We start from the raw sequence: 12,425 nt of genomic DNA, 5'->3' as shown, positions 1-12,425 counted from the left end.
CACCGTTTACACTAGTATTGGAATACACATCATCCCAATCCAAGGACTGAATGCGCTCATACAATTCATTATAATCTGGTTTACGGAAATTTCACGTAGTATAAGACTTAATACGGTAAGTATTACGACTAGTCGCAGGGCAGGTAACCGGTACCATGCAGAGAGAGCATCCTAAATTAAACAATACAAAAGTTAAACCCTCCAATACTTTTCTTTATTTATAGACAAGGGAGAATATTATTTTATTAGGTATTACCTATGCTCATTGCTATAATATATACGAAAGATTAGGCACCTCACTGATGCAGAGACGGCTAGACTGGTTTATTTTAGCTACTTCCATAGCATCATGTCTTATGGAATTCTATTATGGGGCAGGGCAGCAGATATTGAAATTATATTTGTATTGCAAAAATGGGCCATACGCTCTATATATAAATAATAAATAATTAATGTGCTCGGGACTCTTTAAGAGTACTGGTATCCCTACTATACAGTCACAGTAAATATTTAATAACATTTTACCCGTGCACAATAACATCGACTTACATACAAAAGTAGGAGAAAGGCGTTGTAATGACACGAGGAACAGCATTAAAACTGAAATGCCTGTTTTCCGGCTTGGTAAAGTAAAAAAAAACATTTACGGGATAAGGTATACGCTTTTATAATAGAATTTCTCAAAGTATTAAATCGTTTAGTAGTGTTATATTCAAAAACTGTATTGAAATTATATTAGTTCACAGAGGCTACTATAGCATTAATGAATATATGGAAGATGACAGTCCATGGAATGTTGTCGCTTAAAAATCACAGGACAGTTCTTTGGCATCATTGTTATGTATCTACATATAACATATTATATAGAATTAAAATGATGAAAATTTATATTATTTTAAAAGACCAACTACAGAGTTCTTGCCACCTCTTCTCTGTAGAAACTGCATTCCGAACCGGTGGTTAATGTTAAAACTATGTAATGACTATTCAAAAGTACTTCTATAAGAAGTCTAAACGAATAAATAAATGTTTTGATATTGAATGTTTGAGTACATATTATATTACTTATGGTATATTTTATTATATTATGCTACATTTATATACTATCAGCAAAAAATAATTCGTGAATCGGTTGAAAACCCACGATAATCTGAAGAATGATCAGAAGATCTGAAGAATCCAAAAAATATGTCGAATTGAGAACCTTTTACGTTTTTTGGTAACGTCTTTTGAATAATGTACAAGGATCTGTTTTCTTCGATCCAGTTATTACAGATTTCCAACTTAGATATTGAGATACCTTATTCGGATATAAAACATGTGGTGTATATATTTTAATATTTAGGTGTATAGTGTATATTTAAAAAGCAGTGGTAGCTCAGTGGGTAGGACCTCGGACTTAAAATCGACCAGTCGGGGTTCGTGCCCAGGCGAGTGTGCAGAAAATAAATTGATTTTTCTATTTATCTGCGCATGTGTAACATCACCACTGCTTAAAACGGTGAAGGAAAACATCGTGAGGAAACCGGCATGTCAAAGAATCAAAAGTTCAAAGACATGTGACATCTGCCAACCCGCACTTGGCCAGCGTGGTGGATTATGGCCTGAACCCTCATAGGAGGCCTGTGTCCCAGCAGTGGGAACGTATATGGGCTGATGATGATGACTGTATATTTAATAAGCGAAGTATCAAATTGAACTACGTGTAATTTGTAGATACAGTTTCTCGAACATTTTGAGTTGATTATTATACAAGTTTGTATTTATTTTAGAATTTTCTAGATCATTCTGTTATTTTGTTAGTTATTCTGCCATGACACTATTAAGAAATAATTTCAAAATTGTCTGGTAACTAAATAATATGCTAGCTGTATATCATAAAGAAACCTAACCACTAACCTAACCAGCTGATGTTTAAGAAAAATATAGAAATAGGAGATCGACAGGGGCTGGTGTGTAGAAGTTAATTCTGAGGTTTTTCTGGTGTCAGATTATATTCCAACGGCTTGCCGTCAACAAATTAAAATTTACCGATATATAATGCGTTAAATTACATGTAGTATGCGAGTTAGATGAAAATTTAACGGCGTTTAAAACTTTATAACATTTATCTTACATAACTTACTATTTATGTACATTTAATGTGACTCAAAATAGTTTTGGACTTACATCGTTTCATATTCCAAAATTGCAGAAGTTTAAATTTCCTCTTTTTTAGATTAATTTTTAACAAGATTTACTAGTGAAGCAATACTTTTTAATATCAATCGCACCATTCGTCAAGACATGGTTCATCTTGAAAGGGTTAAAAGTTGAAAATTCGAATACCAATTGGTGTTCAAAACTTTGTCATTCAAGAAGTTTAGGTGTGATGGCCTGCTCATTGTAACGCTGCACAATTCCGCATGTGAGGTGTTGCGGGGCGGGCGAGGGGGCGAGGGTGCACGGGGGCGCAGGGGCGCGTGGCGGCGGGCGCCGGCGGCGAGCGGTCGGCGCGGCGCTCCGGCAGTCACCGCGCTGACGGACGTCGGACGGGCTGTCGCCGGTCACGGCTTCCTCCCTCCACTTTCGGAACCACGTAACTGAAGGCCAACGCGTGCATAACATGCTGTGTAACCAAACTGTTCTTATAAAATTCGTGATAAAGTTTAGTGCTACGTGAACTTTGTGTGAGCGATGTGACGTGCCGAGTGATTTTGTCACAGCGGACTTCGTGTTATTGTTATGTATGTTAGATGTTATTTCTCATGTCAAAACGTCTCATATTGAATTAAGGGTTTATTAATAAAAACTTGCACTTTCAAAATACTGTTTCGATTAGGTATATCCTTCGCAATATAAGACATACGCATAATATTGTATGTATGACCAAGTGTAAAATTATAACAAAAAGCTTTTTACGTTTTGTATCTCCAATTTTGATGGATTTTCACAAACAGTTTGATGTAGTTAATGAACCCTTGTGAGAAATTGGCTACAGTATTATGATTTATTTTTTTACCCTGCACTGGAAACATAGTCGTTTCAAGTCACAGTTTATTTTAGTAGATAAGTAACTGCAAGTTTAACGTTGCAAGACTGACCGAGAGGTCTTAGGTTCTATAATTGGCTGCAATTATGTATTATGTTATTCTTATTCCTATAATATGTTAATAATTCTGCTATCATATCAAGTTAGATAATAAAGACATAATGTACCCACGTGAAAAATACCTATCTTGAAATAAAGAGGAGTACGGTAAAAGTAATAGTCGGTCGGGTTCTTACTGAAACTATTGTACGAAAAGTTTATATTATTTTAAAGTTTATACGAATACCTCGCGTAAACTTCCTTAATTGTATGGGAATAAACCAAGGGGCCTGGAATATCCAGGCCGGTATTAGGGAGATGTAAATTTTGAAATACAAGTTTTGTTCTTTATGTTAACTATTAAGTATAATGTGGTGAGGCTCGTCAGGCTGTCGGCAGATGTCGGCGGCTGTCGGCGGCAATTAGCGCTGCAAAGAGATAAATCACTTCAAAGGAGCTGCCTCAATTATGTGCTTCTTTGACTTAATAAGACAAATGTTACAGTTAATTATTCTGTATGTCGTACTCATTTTCGAGAAATTTATGCATGATAACTTCCTGAATTTTTAACATGTTCACGTAAAAGTCAAAAATATATAAGTCAAAATATTTGTAAAATTAATAATAATTTTTTCTAAATCTTATGCAATCTTACTTGTTTGGTATGCATATCCCGGGTATTCACTTATCGAGGATGGGTGACAGCAATGCTTTCATAAGTTTATGTTATCCTCATCAGGATCCCCAAGTTTAAATGATTTCCTTGCGAATGCTCTATAAGAGCAAGTGATAGAATATAATTAATCTGTTTTTTTTTTATTGTATTATTTTAATTTGACTGTAAATTGAATCGAATTATCGTGTATTTTGTGGGAGCGTTGTGTTTTGTGTGTCGATACCACACGATTCATTCTCAATTCAATTGTATTTATTGTGTTGTCACTTCATAACTTTAAACGGGGTTATTTTGATGATTCTTTTTTATTTAAAAAACTAGTGCTCACCAGGTTGTCCCATTTAAATATGGTGTCCTTCTGAGCTTTTTGTTAAAATAATTATTTATGTAAGTAAGCGTGTTTAATACATAAATCGACTACCCGGTGATAGCTCACTTGACCAAGCTATTAATTAATGAATTCCTCCAGAGTCCTGAGTCCAGCAAAGAAATTGATATGAATTTAACAAAAAGTGCGCGACCTCAGTGCTGTCCAGAGGCAATAGTCACTGTCAACTGAGACTTAACTTTAATTAATCGGCTGACAAACGGGTATCGGCTATAAGCGGATAATAAACAGTAACCAGACTAAACCTACAGCAAATACTACGAACAGTAAGGCAACTAAGCCTTTTCGATTATATTATTACCATAATACCGTTAAAGCAACAGAGTTGTTATATTTGTATGATCAATTAACTCTTTGAATGCTTAACGAATTAACGTTAACTGTGGTGATCCGCTAATAGCATTGAAAAACATACTTTACAGGTGAAACTTAAATGTTAAAAAAAAAACTATTTTAATGGATTTTTACTGACATTATAAGTAGTGCCTGGACGACCGAGCTTTGCTCGGTATTTTTTTTTTTGTTTTTTTATTCGCCAATAGATGTCAGGAAGAGTCATAATAAATTAGGACTACTCAAACGCCTCATTTGTTAAAAAAGTAAGTTTAAGTCGATAAAACAATAATATGACATTTTCTGAAAAAGATTCCTAGCTAGATCGACTTATCGCCCCCGAAACCCCCTATATACTAAATTTCATGAAAATCGTTGGAGCCGATTCCGAGCTTCCAATTATATATATATACATATACATATAAAAGAATTGCTCGTTTAAAAAAATAAGATATATCATCCCAATGAAGCCAAATTCAAGCATCCAAATACTACGCAATAAACTCGTGGGATTATTAAAGATCGCAAAATGATAAATATGCGAATATGCAATTGTATGAGATGTCCTTGGACAGCCCTTTAAAACTGAAACAAAGAGTTTTTTGCTACAATAAACTGATGACGAGATAAGCATCTAGTCTTTTAAAAGATCACATTTCTTCGAAAATCCTTGATGAATAAAAAGGTGATTCATAAGAGCCGCGGGCGAAAAGTTAGTATTTATTATTCGTTTTCAAAGAAAATATTAAATAATACTATATGTATAATGTATATCACGGAGAGCTTGCGACATTTTTCAACTTGGCGGCAGATTTTTTAAGTTTTAAGGGATACTATTATGTACGGATAGCATTGTGTATGTATTCCAAACGATAAATCGTTTTGATGTCATATATGTCAAAAATATACAAAAATAATGACATATCCTATCCTACTTAGTATTATAAATGCGAAAGTTTGTAAGGATGTGTGTGTGTGCGTTTGTTGCTCTTTCTCGCAAAAACTGCTGAAACGATTGCAATGAAATTTGGTACGTAGACAGCTGGATAACTGGAATAACACATAGGCAACTTTTTATCCCGATATTCCTACGGGATACGTACTTACGCGGGTGAAACTGCGGGGCGCAGCTAGTAATTTATAAAACCAGATACAGATTTTGAATGTAATGAAGTATTGTTATGTGATTGATAAATGATAACGCATCTTAATATAAATAAAAATACTTGACGCAAAGGCTCAAAGCTATAAGTGTGATAGTTTCTAATTAAGTGAACCATAAAAATATATGGATTGTGGAATGGTTAGTCATAGTCTAATAATAATGAATCTGTACGGATTCATCGTTGAACGTGTTGTGCGGGGAGACGCGGGAAGAGCCCGAGTTACAAATGCCATGTTGCTAGTAGCTCGGGAATCTATTTAAGGGCTGCTGCGCGCGTGTTTTACTTGTTACGTGTTAAACTTTCAAAAATGATATTTTTATGTTGTCGTTTTAAAAACAAATCATAAATAACTGAGTTTAAACAACGATTATTAGGTTGGTAAATTAGATGTATTATAATTTTTTTTTGCAGTTGCTTTCTAGGTTATTCGCACGCAACCCTGAGAGTCACGATCTGACCCGCATTTGGCGGAGTTTTTAAACAGAAGATATAAATAATCTCATCCCCTGTATAAAAATGAATACTGATTTTCGTGGTCACGATACTTCCTGCAAGCTTCTAAGCCGCGCGCGCGTCTTGAGAACTAAATCGACATGACCTTGACCTGCCACCTTTTACGCAGCTTTAACAATACATACGACACGACCTTCACAGTTAATTAATTTTTTCGGCCTGTATTATTCGAACTCAATTGGTTTTTAATGGTTTTTTTACCAAATTAGATTTACAGAATTAGATGTGTTATGTCACTTTAATTGTTTTTAGCAAAAATCAGCGCTGCGCATTACGCGTAGCACATGCTGGGTAGTTACCCTTTTAGCACCACACCGATTAGTTATAAGTCTATCTTTTCATTATACGTTCGTTAACATTATGTGGTGTTAAATAATCATTCAAATCACCCGGTAACAAGTATGGATAGCTCCTCTAAAAATATTTCGTTTAAATAAAATATAGCCTATAAGTTGAACCTAATATTATTCTATCACTATATACAATTTTGTCACAATATTTTAATGGGGTTTTATATGATTGACTTGCAATTGAAACAAATTAATAAACAGACGTACAGAAACAGAAAAAATACTAATATTGTGTTGGGTTCTATAAAATATCTGTACTGCGCCGCAATTACTATTTATATTATTTTTTAGTTTCTAAAAATTCTTCTTTTTAAATGTTTCATTTTCAGACAATGTCTTTTTAATGTTTTATCCTCTGTACGAGTATATTGTATAGATGCAAGTTTACGGGCGTTGCGGCGAAGTGTGGTGCAATCACTTGTGATTCGAGTACACAAATATGATCATTGTATTGACACAACGCTAGCACATTGAAGCTAATTGATTTACGAATGGTATATTATGTGCTGCTAAAGCCAATCAACCGCAAATTTGCGAAACCGTCGCTTGGTAAAGAGCTCTATTAATAATTACCGACCTATTACATAACTTATTTAGTCTTCGATATTAATATCGTATAGAGGAATGATTTGATTTGTTTGTAGTAAAATAAACTCCTAAATTTTCCCCGAGTGGTACACTCGGGTTTTTGTTGTCTCTATTCCGGGTTAATTAAGGCACATGTTAATGTACATTAAAAAAGTAAAATACTACATGGGCGTAGCACATAAAATTTAAATTAATATTCTTTGAACAAGTCCTGCGGACTCGTGAATACCCTTTTTCTATGAAGAATTCCAATTTTCACCTTCCCTGCTATCCAATATGCAATGCTACTTTAGTAATGAAATACTAACAAAAAAAAAATTAAGCTGCGATGGCAAATTGATGACGTGATGTTTGAAGTTTAGCCCTTGGTGTCGCAGAAGTGTGAATAGAGAGTGAGTAGTTAGCGAGCGGCGCTGGCGGTGGGGGCGGCGTCGGCGGCGGCTCGGCGCTGCATTAGCGTCAGCCGCGGACTTGTTGCCAGTTTCGATTTTATTTTAACCCAAATAGCGAAGTAGGTCGAATTACTTTTTGCTTTCTTTTTGGGGACGGTTTTATGCAATTCCGACATTTCGAGTATCATGAAGGTTTCGACATAAAAAGGGGTTCTTATAATCGTAAAGCTAAATATATTTTGTATATATCAGCGGATACGAATTGGTTTGACTAAATGAAGAGGAAGCCCGGCTTTATTACAGTTTTGAAAGAAAGAAAGAAGAGACGTTTAATGGCATGCCACACAGTAAAATTACAAATAAGTTTTCAATATAAGGTAAACATAAAAAAAAGAAAATATTCAATGACAATCTTTACATAGACACATGCGACATGGGGTCTGCGCAACATAAAAAATGGTCAGCACTTGGTGATATTCCATCCATCTATATGTTTACTCAACTTTAAAGTTACTTAATGTTGGTTTCTTATCGATTATTAAGTTTATGCTGAAATATGAAATTTGTTTTTAAATTAATTCCGCCACGCGATGACAGCACTAAGGTTAATTCTTATTAAGTGTAATATGTAACATAAATAACGTAATTTTGATATGTTCCAGCGAGCATGCAGTAGCAACGGCTGCGGCCGATGGCGCCCGGGCTGCTGCTGGCGCTGCTCGCCGCTCTGCTGGCACCCGCCGGCACCCTGCGTATGTTACATTATAATTTCAGACTTTCACTCACTTAGAATAAATGATAATAATTTTAATTACACTTCGTTAATTCTACTAGACCGCAGCCGTCGCGAGTCGAGCGAGTCGACGACGAGTTTCGGGGTTGGCAGCTTCCACGTGCCGGCGCCGCTGAGTGAGGCGGAGGCGGCAGCGGAGGCGGCGGCGGAGGCGGCGGCGGAGGCGGCGGCGGAGGCGGCGGGCGTGCCGGCGTGGCGCGAGCTGTGGTACGCGTCGCTGGAGGCGCTGCACCGCGAGCCCGTGCTCAACAACACGCAGGAGGACGTGCTGGCGCAGCTCGGAGGCCTTGCCTTCCTGCACTGCCCCGTCCGCAACCTTGGCGAACGCGGAGTGAGTCACCTCTTGTTCTTTCAGAGTCTTACCGATTATCACCACGTCTATTCGATTCAAACATCTACAAAATATACACAATGCATTGAATACGGAAGCAAATAAATATAATTACTTCACCTCGTAAACTTCATGTTTTAGATATCCTGGGTGAGACGGCGGGACTGGCACATCATCAGCTCCGGTGTCTTTATGTACACCAACGACGAGCGATTTCAGGTTAAATATAATTTTGATTATTTTCAATCGATTATCATATAGCCCGCAATACAATTGTTACATGCGACCAAACTCGTGTCACAGGTACTGCACAGCGAGGGGTCCGACGATTGGATCCTGCAGATCAAGTATGTGCAGAAACGAGATAACGGCACGTATGAATGTCAGGTTTGTCGCCGACTTCTTCCATGTTCAAGCTGCCTGCTCCCATGTTTTAGATTAAATAAAATAAAATGTCATATTGCAATATACATATTACCTAAATCTTGAACTTCTTTCTTACAACTTTGCTTATATTATAATGTCAAAGACGCGCTATAATCCCTTCTTACCTAGATACTAATATTTTAAATGCGACGAACCACTGAACCGATTTATGGATGAAATTTGGTACTAAAATAGCTTGAGAAAGAAAATCCCACAGGAATGGGATCTTTATGGGTATTCGTTTGATTACGCGAGCGACGCCGCGGGCGAAAACACATTTATATTATAAAACGCATTATCCACTTTACTTCAAATAAAAATAAATATGTATTAAAATATTAACTGTACGATACTCTGCTATTCAGATACTACTGTAACTACTATAATATATAATAACATATATATATATATATAATAAAGAACCCCACGAATTAAATTCAATACAGCGACACCTAAACTATACCACATTTCGAGTGTAGACCGGTAGTGAGATAACCAATTTGATGACGCAGGTGTCGTCGGGCGGCGGCACGCTGTCGCGCCTGGTGCACCTGCACGTGGTGGTGCCCGAGGCGTTCATCCTCGGCGCCGACGAGTACCACGTGGACGCCGGCTCCACTATCAACCTCGTCTGCATTATTGAGAAGGTAAGCGGTGGATACGACTTACAACGTCGCTCTACTGAGCAACAATACTTGCCAGTGCAAGTGTGCCAGTTCCGCGTTCGTGTACAGTACAGAGACCGTGTTCAGACAAAGTTCGGTTTTGGCTTATAATATAACTTATGTAAAAGTTTATTTGTTACATTAACTGAACGTGAACGTGTCGCTTAGAGTCCGGTGCCGCCGCAGTACGTGTTCTGGTACCACAACGCGCGCATGATCAACTACGACGCGGCGCGCGGCGTGGCCGTGCACACGGCGCCGGGCGCGCGCACGCAGTCCGCGCTCACCATCCGCGCCGCGCGCCCCGCGCACTCGGGCAACTACTCGTGCCGCGCCGCCAACACCGAGCCCGCGCACATCTACGTGTACGTGTCGGAGGGCAGCGACAAGATGGCGGCCACGCTCAGCCGCAGCGCCAGCGTGGCGTGCCGCCGCAGCACCGCGCTCACGCTCGCGTCGGCCGCGCTGCTGCTCGCCCTCCTCTTGACCTCCACCCCGTACCGTGCCGAGTGTCAATACTAGCGCTAACAACTAGTCGTCTTTGCATCCTCTTCGAATAAGAGCATTCCTCTGTCTCATATTATGTGACTTGGCTTTAACATTATTATTTCGAAATATGAACACCAGAATAATTATTGAGGTGACGAAATATGTACTCTCTAGGATTATGGTAATATTGAATCTTATTTTTGTTTGTTTATTTGTAACGAAACGCAAAATACATCTTCGTTTTCGTTTTGGTCATCGTTTATTATCAGAGCACAGGTCGAGACATATTTTATATTAAATGCGTCTTTCTCATAATATACATAATTATAAATATTAACTATAATGAAATCAGAAAATTGATACAATAAATAACCTCAAAAATGTACACCCAAGCTATCCGCCGCGGCTTTACCCGACCGGAAAGAATGACCAACAAACAAACGCACACACAAACACAATTTCTCATTTATAATATTAGTAAGAATTGCGCCAAAAAAAAATAAAGCAGCTGTAAAGTATACTCATTTTTATTTTAATTTTATCACTAGTTGTGTGGATAATATGTTGTGGACAAAAAAAAACAATTAAGTTACGTTAACGTTGTGAAAATGTATTAATATTCGATGACGAATTTGTGAACTTCACTGAGATTATTATAATTATATAAATTTTGCTCAATGTAAGTTGATTAGGTGTACACAGTATAGTTATTGTCAGCGGAGAGCAGGCGGGGCCGCCGCCAGCGCCGACACATCTGCTATTGATTTGTTACTTGTGTTATTGTGTTATCTTAGCATTGCTGAGAATTACTAGATTATTTAATAATTATAAGGTTAAATTAATGAATTAGTTAAGATATTTATATAGTTGGAATTAAATCCAACTAACTCTACAAGTAATTTATAATAGTTCGAACCCTATTTGTTTTGATTAAAACTGATGAAACGTCTGTAAGTACATGTAAATAAAATTATAGATAAATGTCGTTTATTATAATATTAAAAACTTTCCTAATGTTTCAGGAATTTTAACTGTTTTCTTAAACTCGAAATTGTAATATAAAATAATAAATGATTCTGTTTTCTTATATTGTCTTATTGATTTGACTAACTGTTGTCCGCCATCTCGTGTGCGTGAGAAGATTAATATTTTAATATTTATTTTATAGCTACCTCAAAAGATGGCATGTATGACATCAGTGACAACAATAAAGCTTTTGTATGAAAACTTTTAAATGAATAAATATAACTATGTTATCATATATAAATATAGTATAACAAGTACAGAATGATGGACGAAGAAACAAGTAATTACAAATTATTGCCTTGAATTCAAATTACTTTTTTTTAATATTGTAATATGGTAAAAAATGGTTGCCTGTAAAGTCGGTTTTACGGACGAAGATTTTACGTGACAACGTCTTTTTCTCGGTAGAATATTTATTGATATGAATATTATTAAATTGCACAATAGGAACAAGGAATTGAATGAAAATAAGAATTGCACAAATTTTAACTATAGAAAATATATTTTGTTTACTAAAAAAAACAGAGACAGAGACACAAGCACGCGCCGATTCAATGCGCCTAATTCTCTAGTGCTGCGCGCGCGGCGGACCGATCATAGTTCGGTGACTCATCGTAACGTTACCGGGCGTTACACTTTTTCATGAGTGCCTCCGAGCCGCAACCTAATTTAAGACGTTGTCACGTCAAAACAGCAATGATTGAATACGATTACCGAAAAAATATCCATGTATAAATTAAAATAAAATAAAATAATATAATCCATGTATAAATTTAAATAAAAAATAGCCATATTTTTTTTTATTTCGGACGGGACTTCCCTTTAAAGTTGTTCATTTCAAAACATAAGAGCTTCGAAAGAACTAACTTTATTTAAACCCACACTTAAAACATTGATGACGGAAACGGCAATCTAACACACAAATAAATCCCGTTAAAAGTAAATCTAAGTACAAGTTCTTAAAACAACTTCACATTGCACTACATAACTCATGTTGTACATTTATTCCTACTTGTGTACATATTACGCAAAATGTCTAATGTTCCGCCCGATCCAAATAAAGGCACAATTAAGATGGTATTTAATTATTTCATAAGAATGCTTCAATATGTATTATTTCTTGTTTTTTTTTTGAAGTGACACTTCTTTAGAATCGTTGTGATTTCAAACCTGATGCAACGGAAAAACGACAGGTAAGAGACACAAATACAAAAATGTG

General features: G+C 36.7%; 1 protein-coding gene across 1 annotated transcript; it reads left to right on the top strand.

The window, feature by feature from the left end:
- Window positions 1-2,483: 2,483 nt before the first annotated feature.
- LOC119831800 (zwei Ig domain protein zig-8-like) lies at window positions 2,484-11,241 on the top strand. The gene is made up of 7 exons (XM_038355330.1): window positions 2,484-2,726; window positions 8,139-8,228; window positions 8,311-8,600; window positions 8,742-8,819; window positions 8,904-8,987; window positions 9,539-9,673; window positions 9,860-11,241. Exons 2-7 carry the CDS (start codon window positions 8,168-8,170, stop codon window positions 10,211-10,213), a joined length of 1,002 nt encoding a protein of 333 aa, XP_038211258.1. The 5' UTR covers window positions 2,484-2,726; window positions 8,139-8,167; the 3' UTR covers window positions 10,214-11,241.
- Window positions 11,242-12,425: the final 1,184 nt, after the last annotated feature.

Source organism: Zerene cesonia, chromosome 14, assembly GCF_012273895.1.
Source record: "Zerene cesonia ecotype Mississippi chromosome 14, Zerene_cesonia_1.1, whole genome shotgun sequence".
Lineage (NCBI taxonomy): Eukaryota > Metazoa > Arthropoda > Insecta > Lepidoptera > Pieridae > Zerene > Zerene cesonia.
This window is presented reverse-complemented; position numbering and strand designations above follow the sequence as displayed.

What these genes read in the sequence shown, in the direction of transcription:
- LOC119831800 (XM_038355330.1), top strand. Translation starts at nt 8,168, where the DNA reads ATGGCGCCCGGGCTGCTGCTGGCGCTGCTCGCCGCTCTGCTGGCACCC. An exon ending in GGCACCCGCCGGCACCCTGC is followed by an intron (nt 8,229 to 8,310) that starts GTATGTTACATT and finishes TAATTCTACTAG; the next exon opens with ACCGCAGCCGTCGCGAGTCG. An exon ending in ACGGCACGTATGAATGTCAG is followed by an intron (nt 8,988 to 9,538) that starts GTTTGTCGCCGA and finishes TTGATGACGCAG; the next exon opens with GTGTCGTCGGGCGGCGGCAC.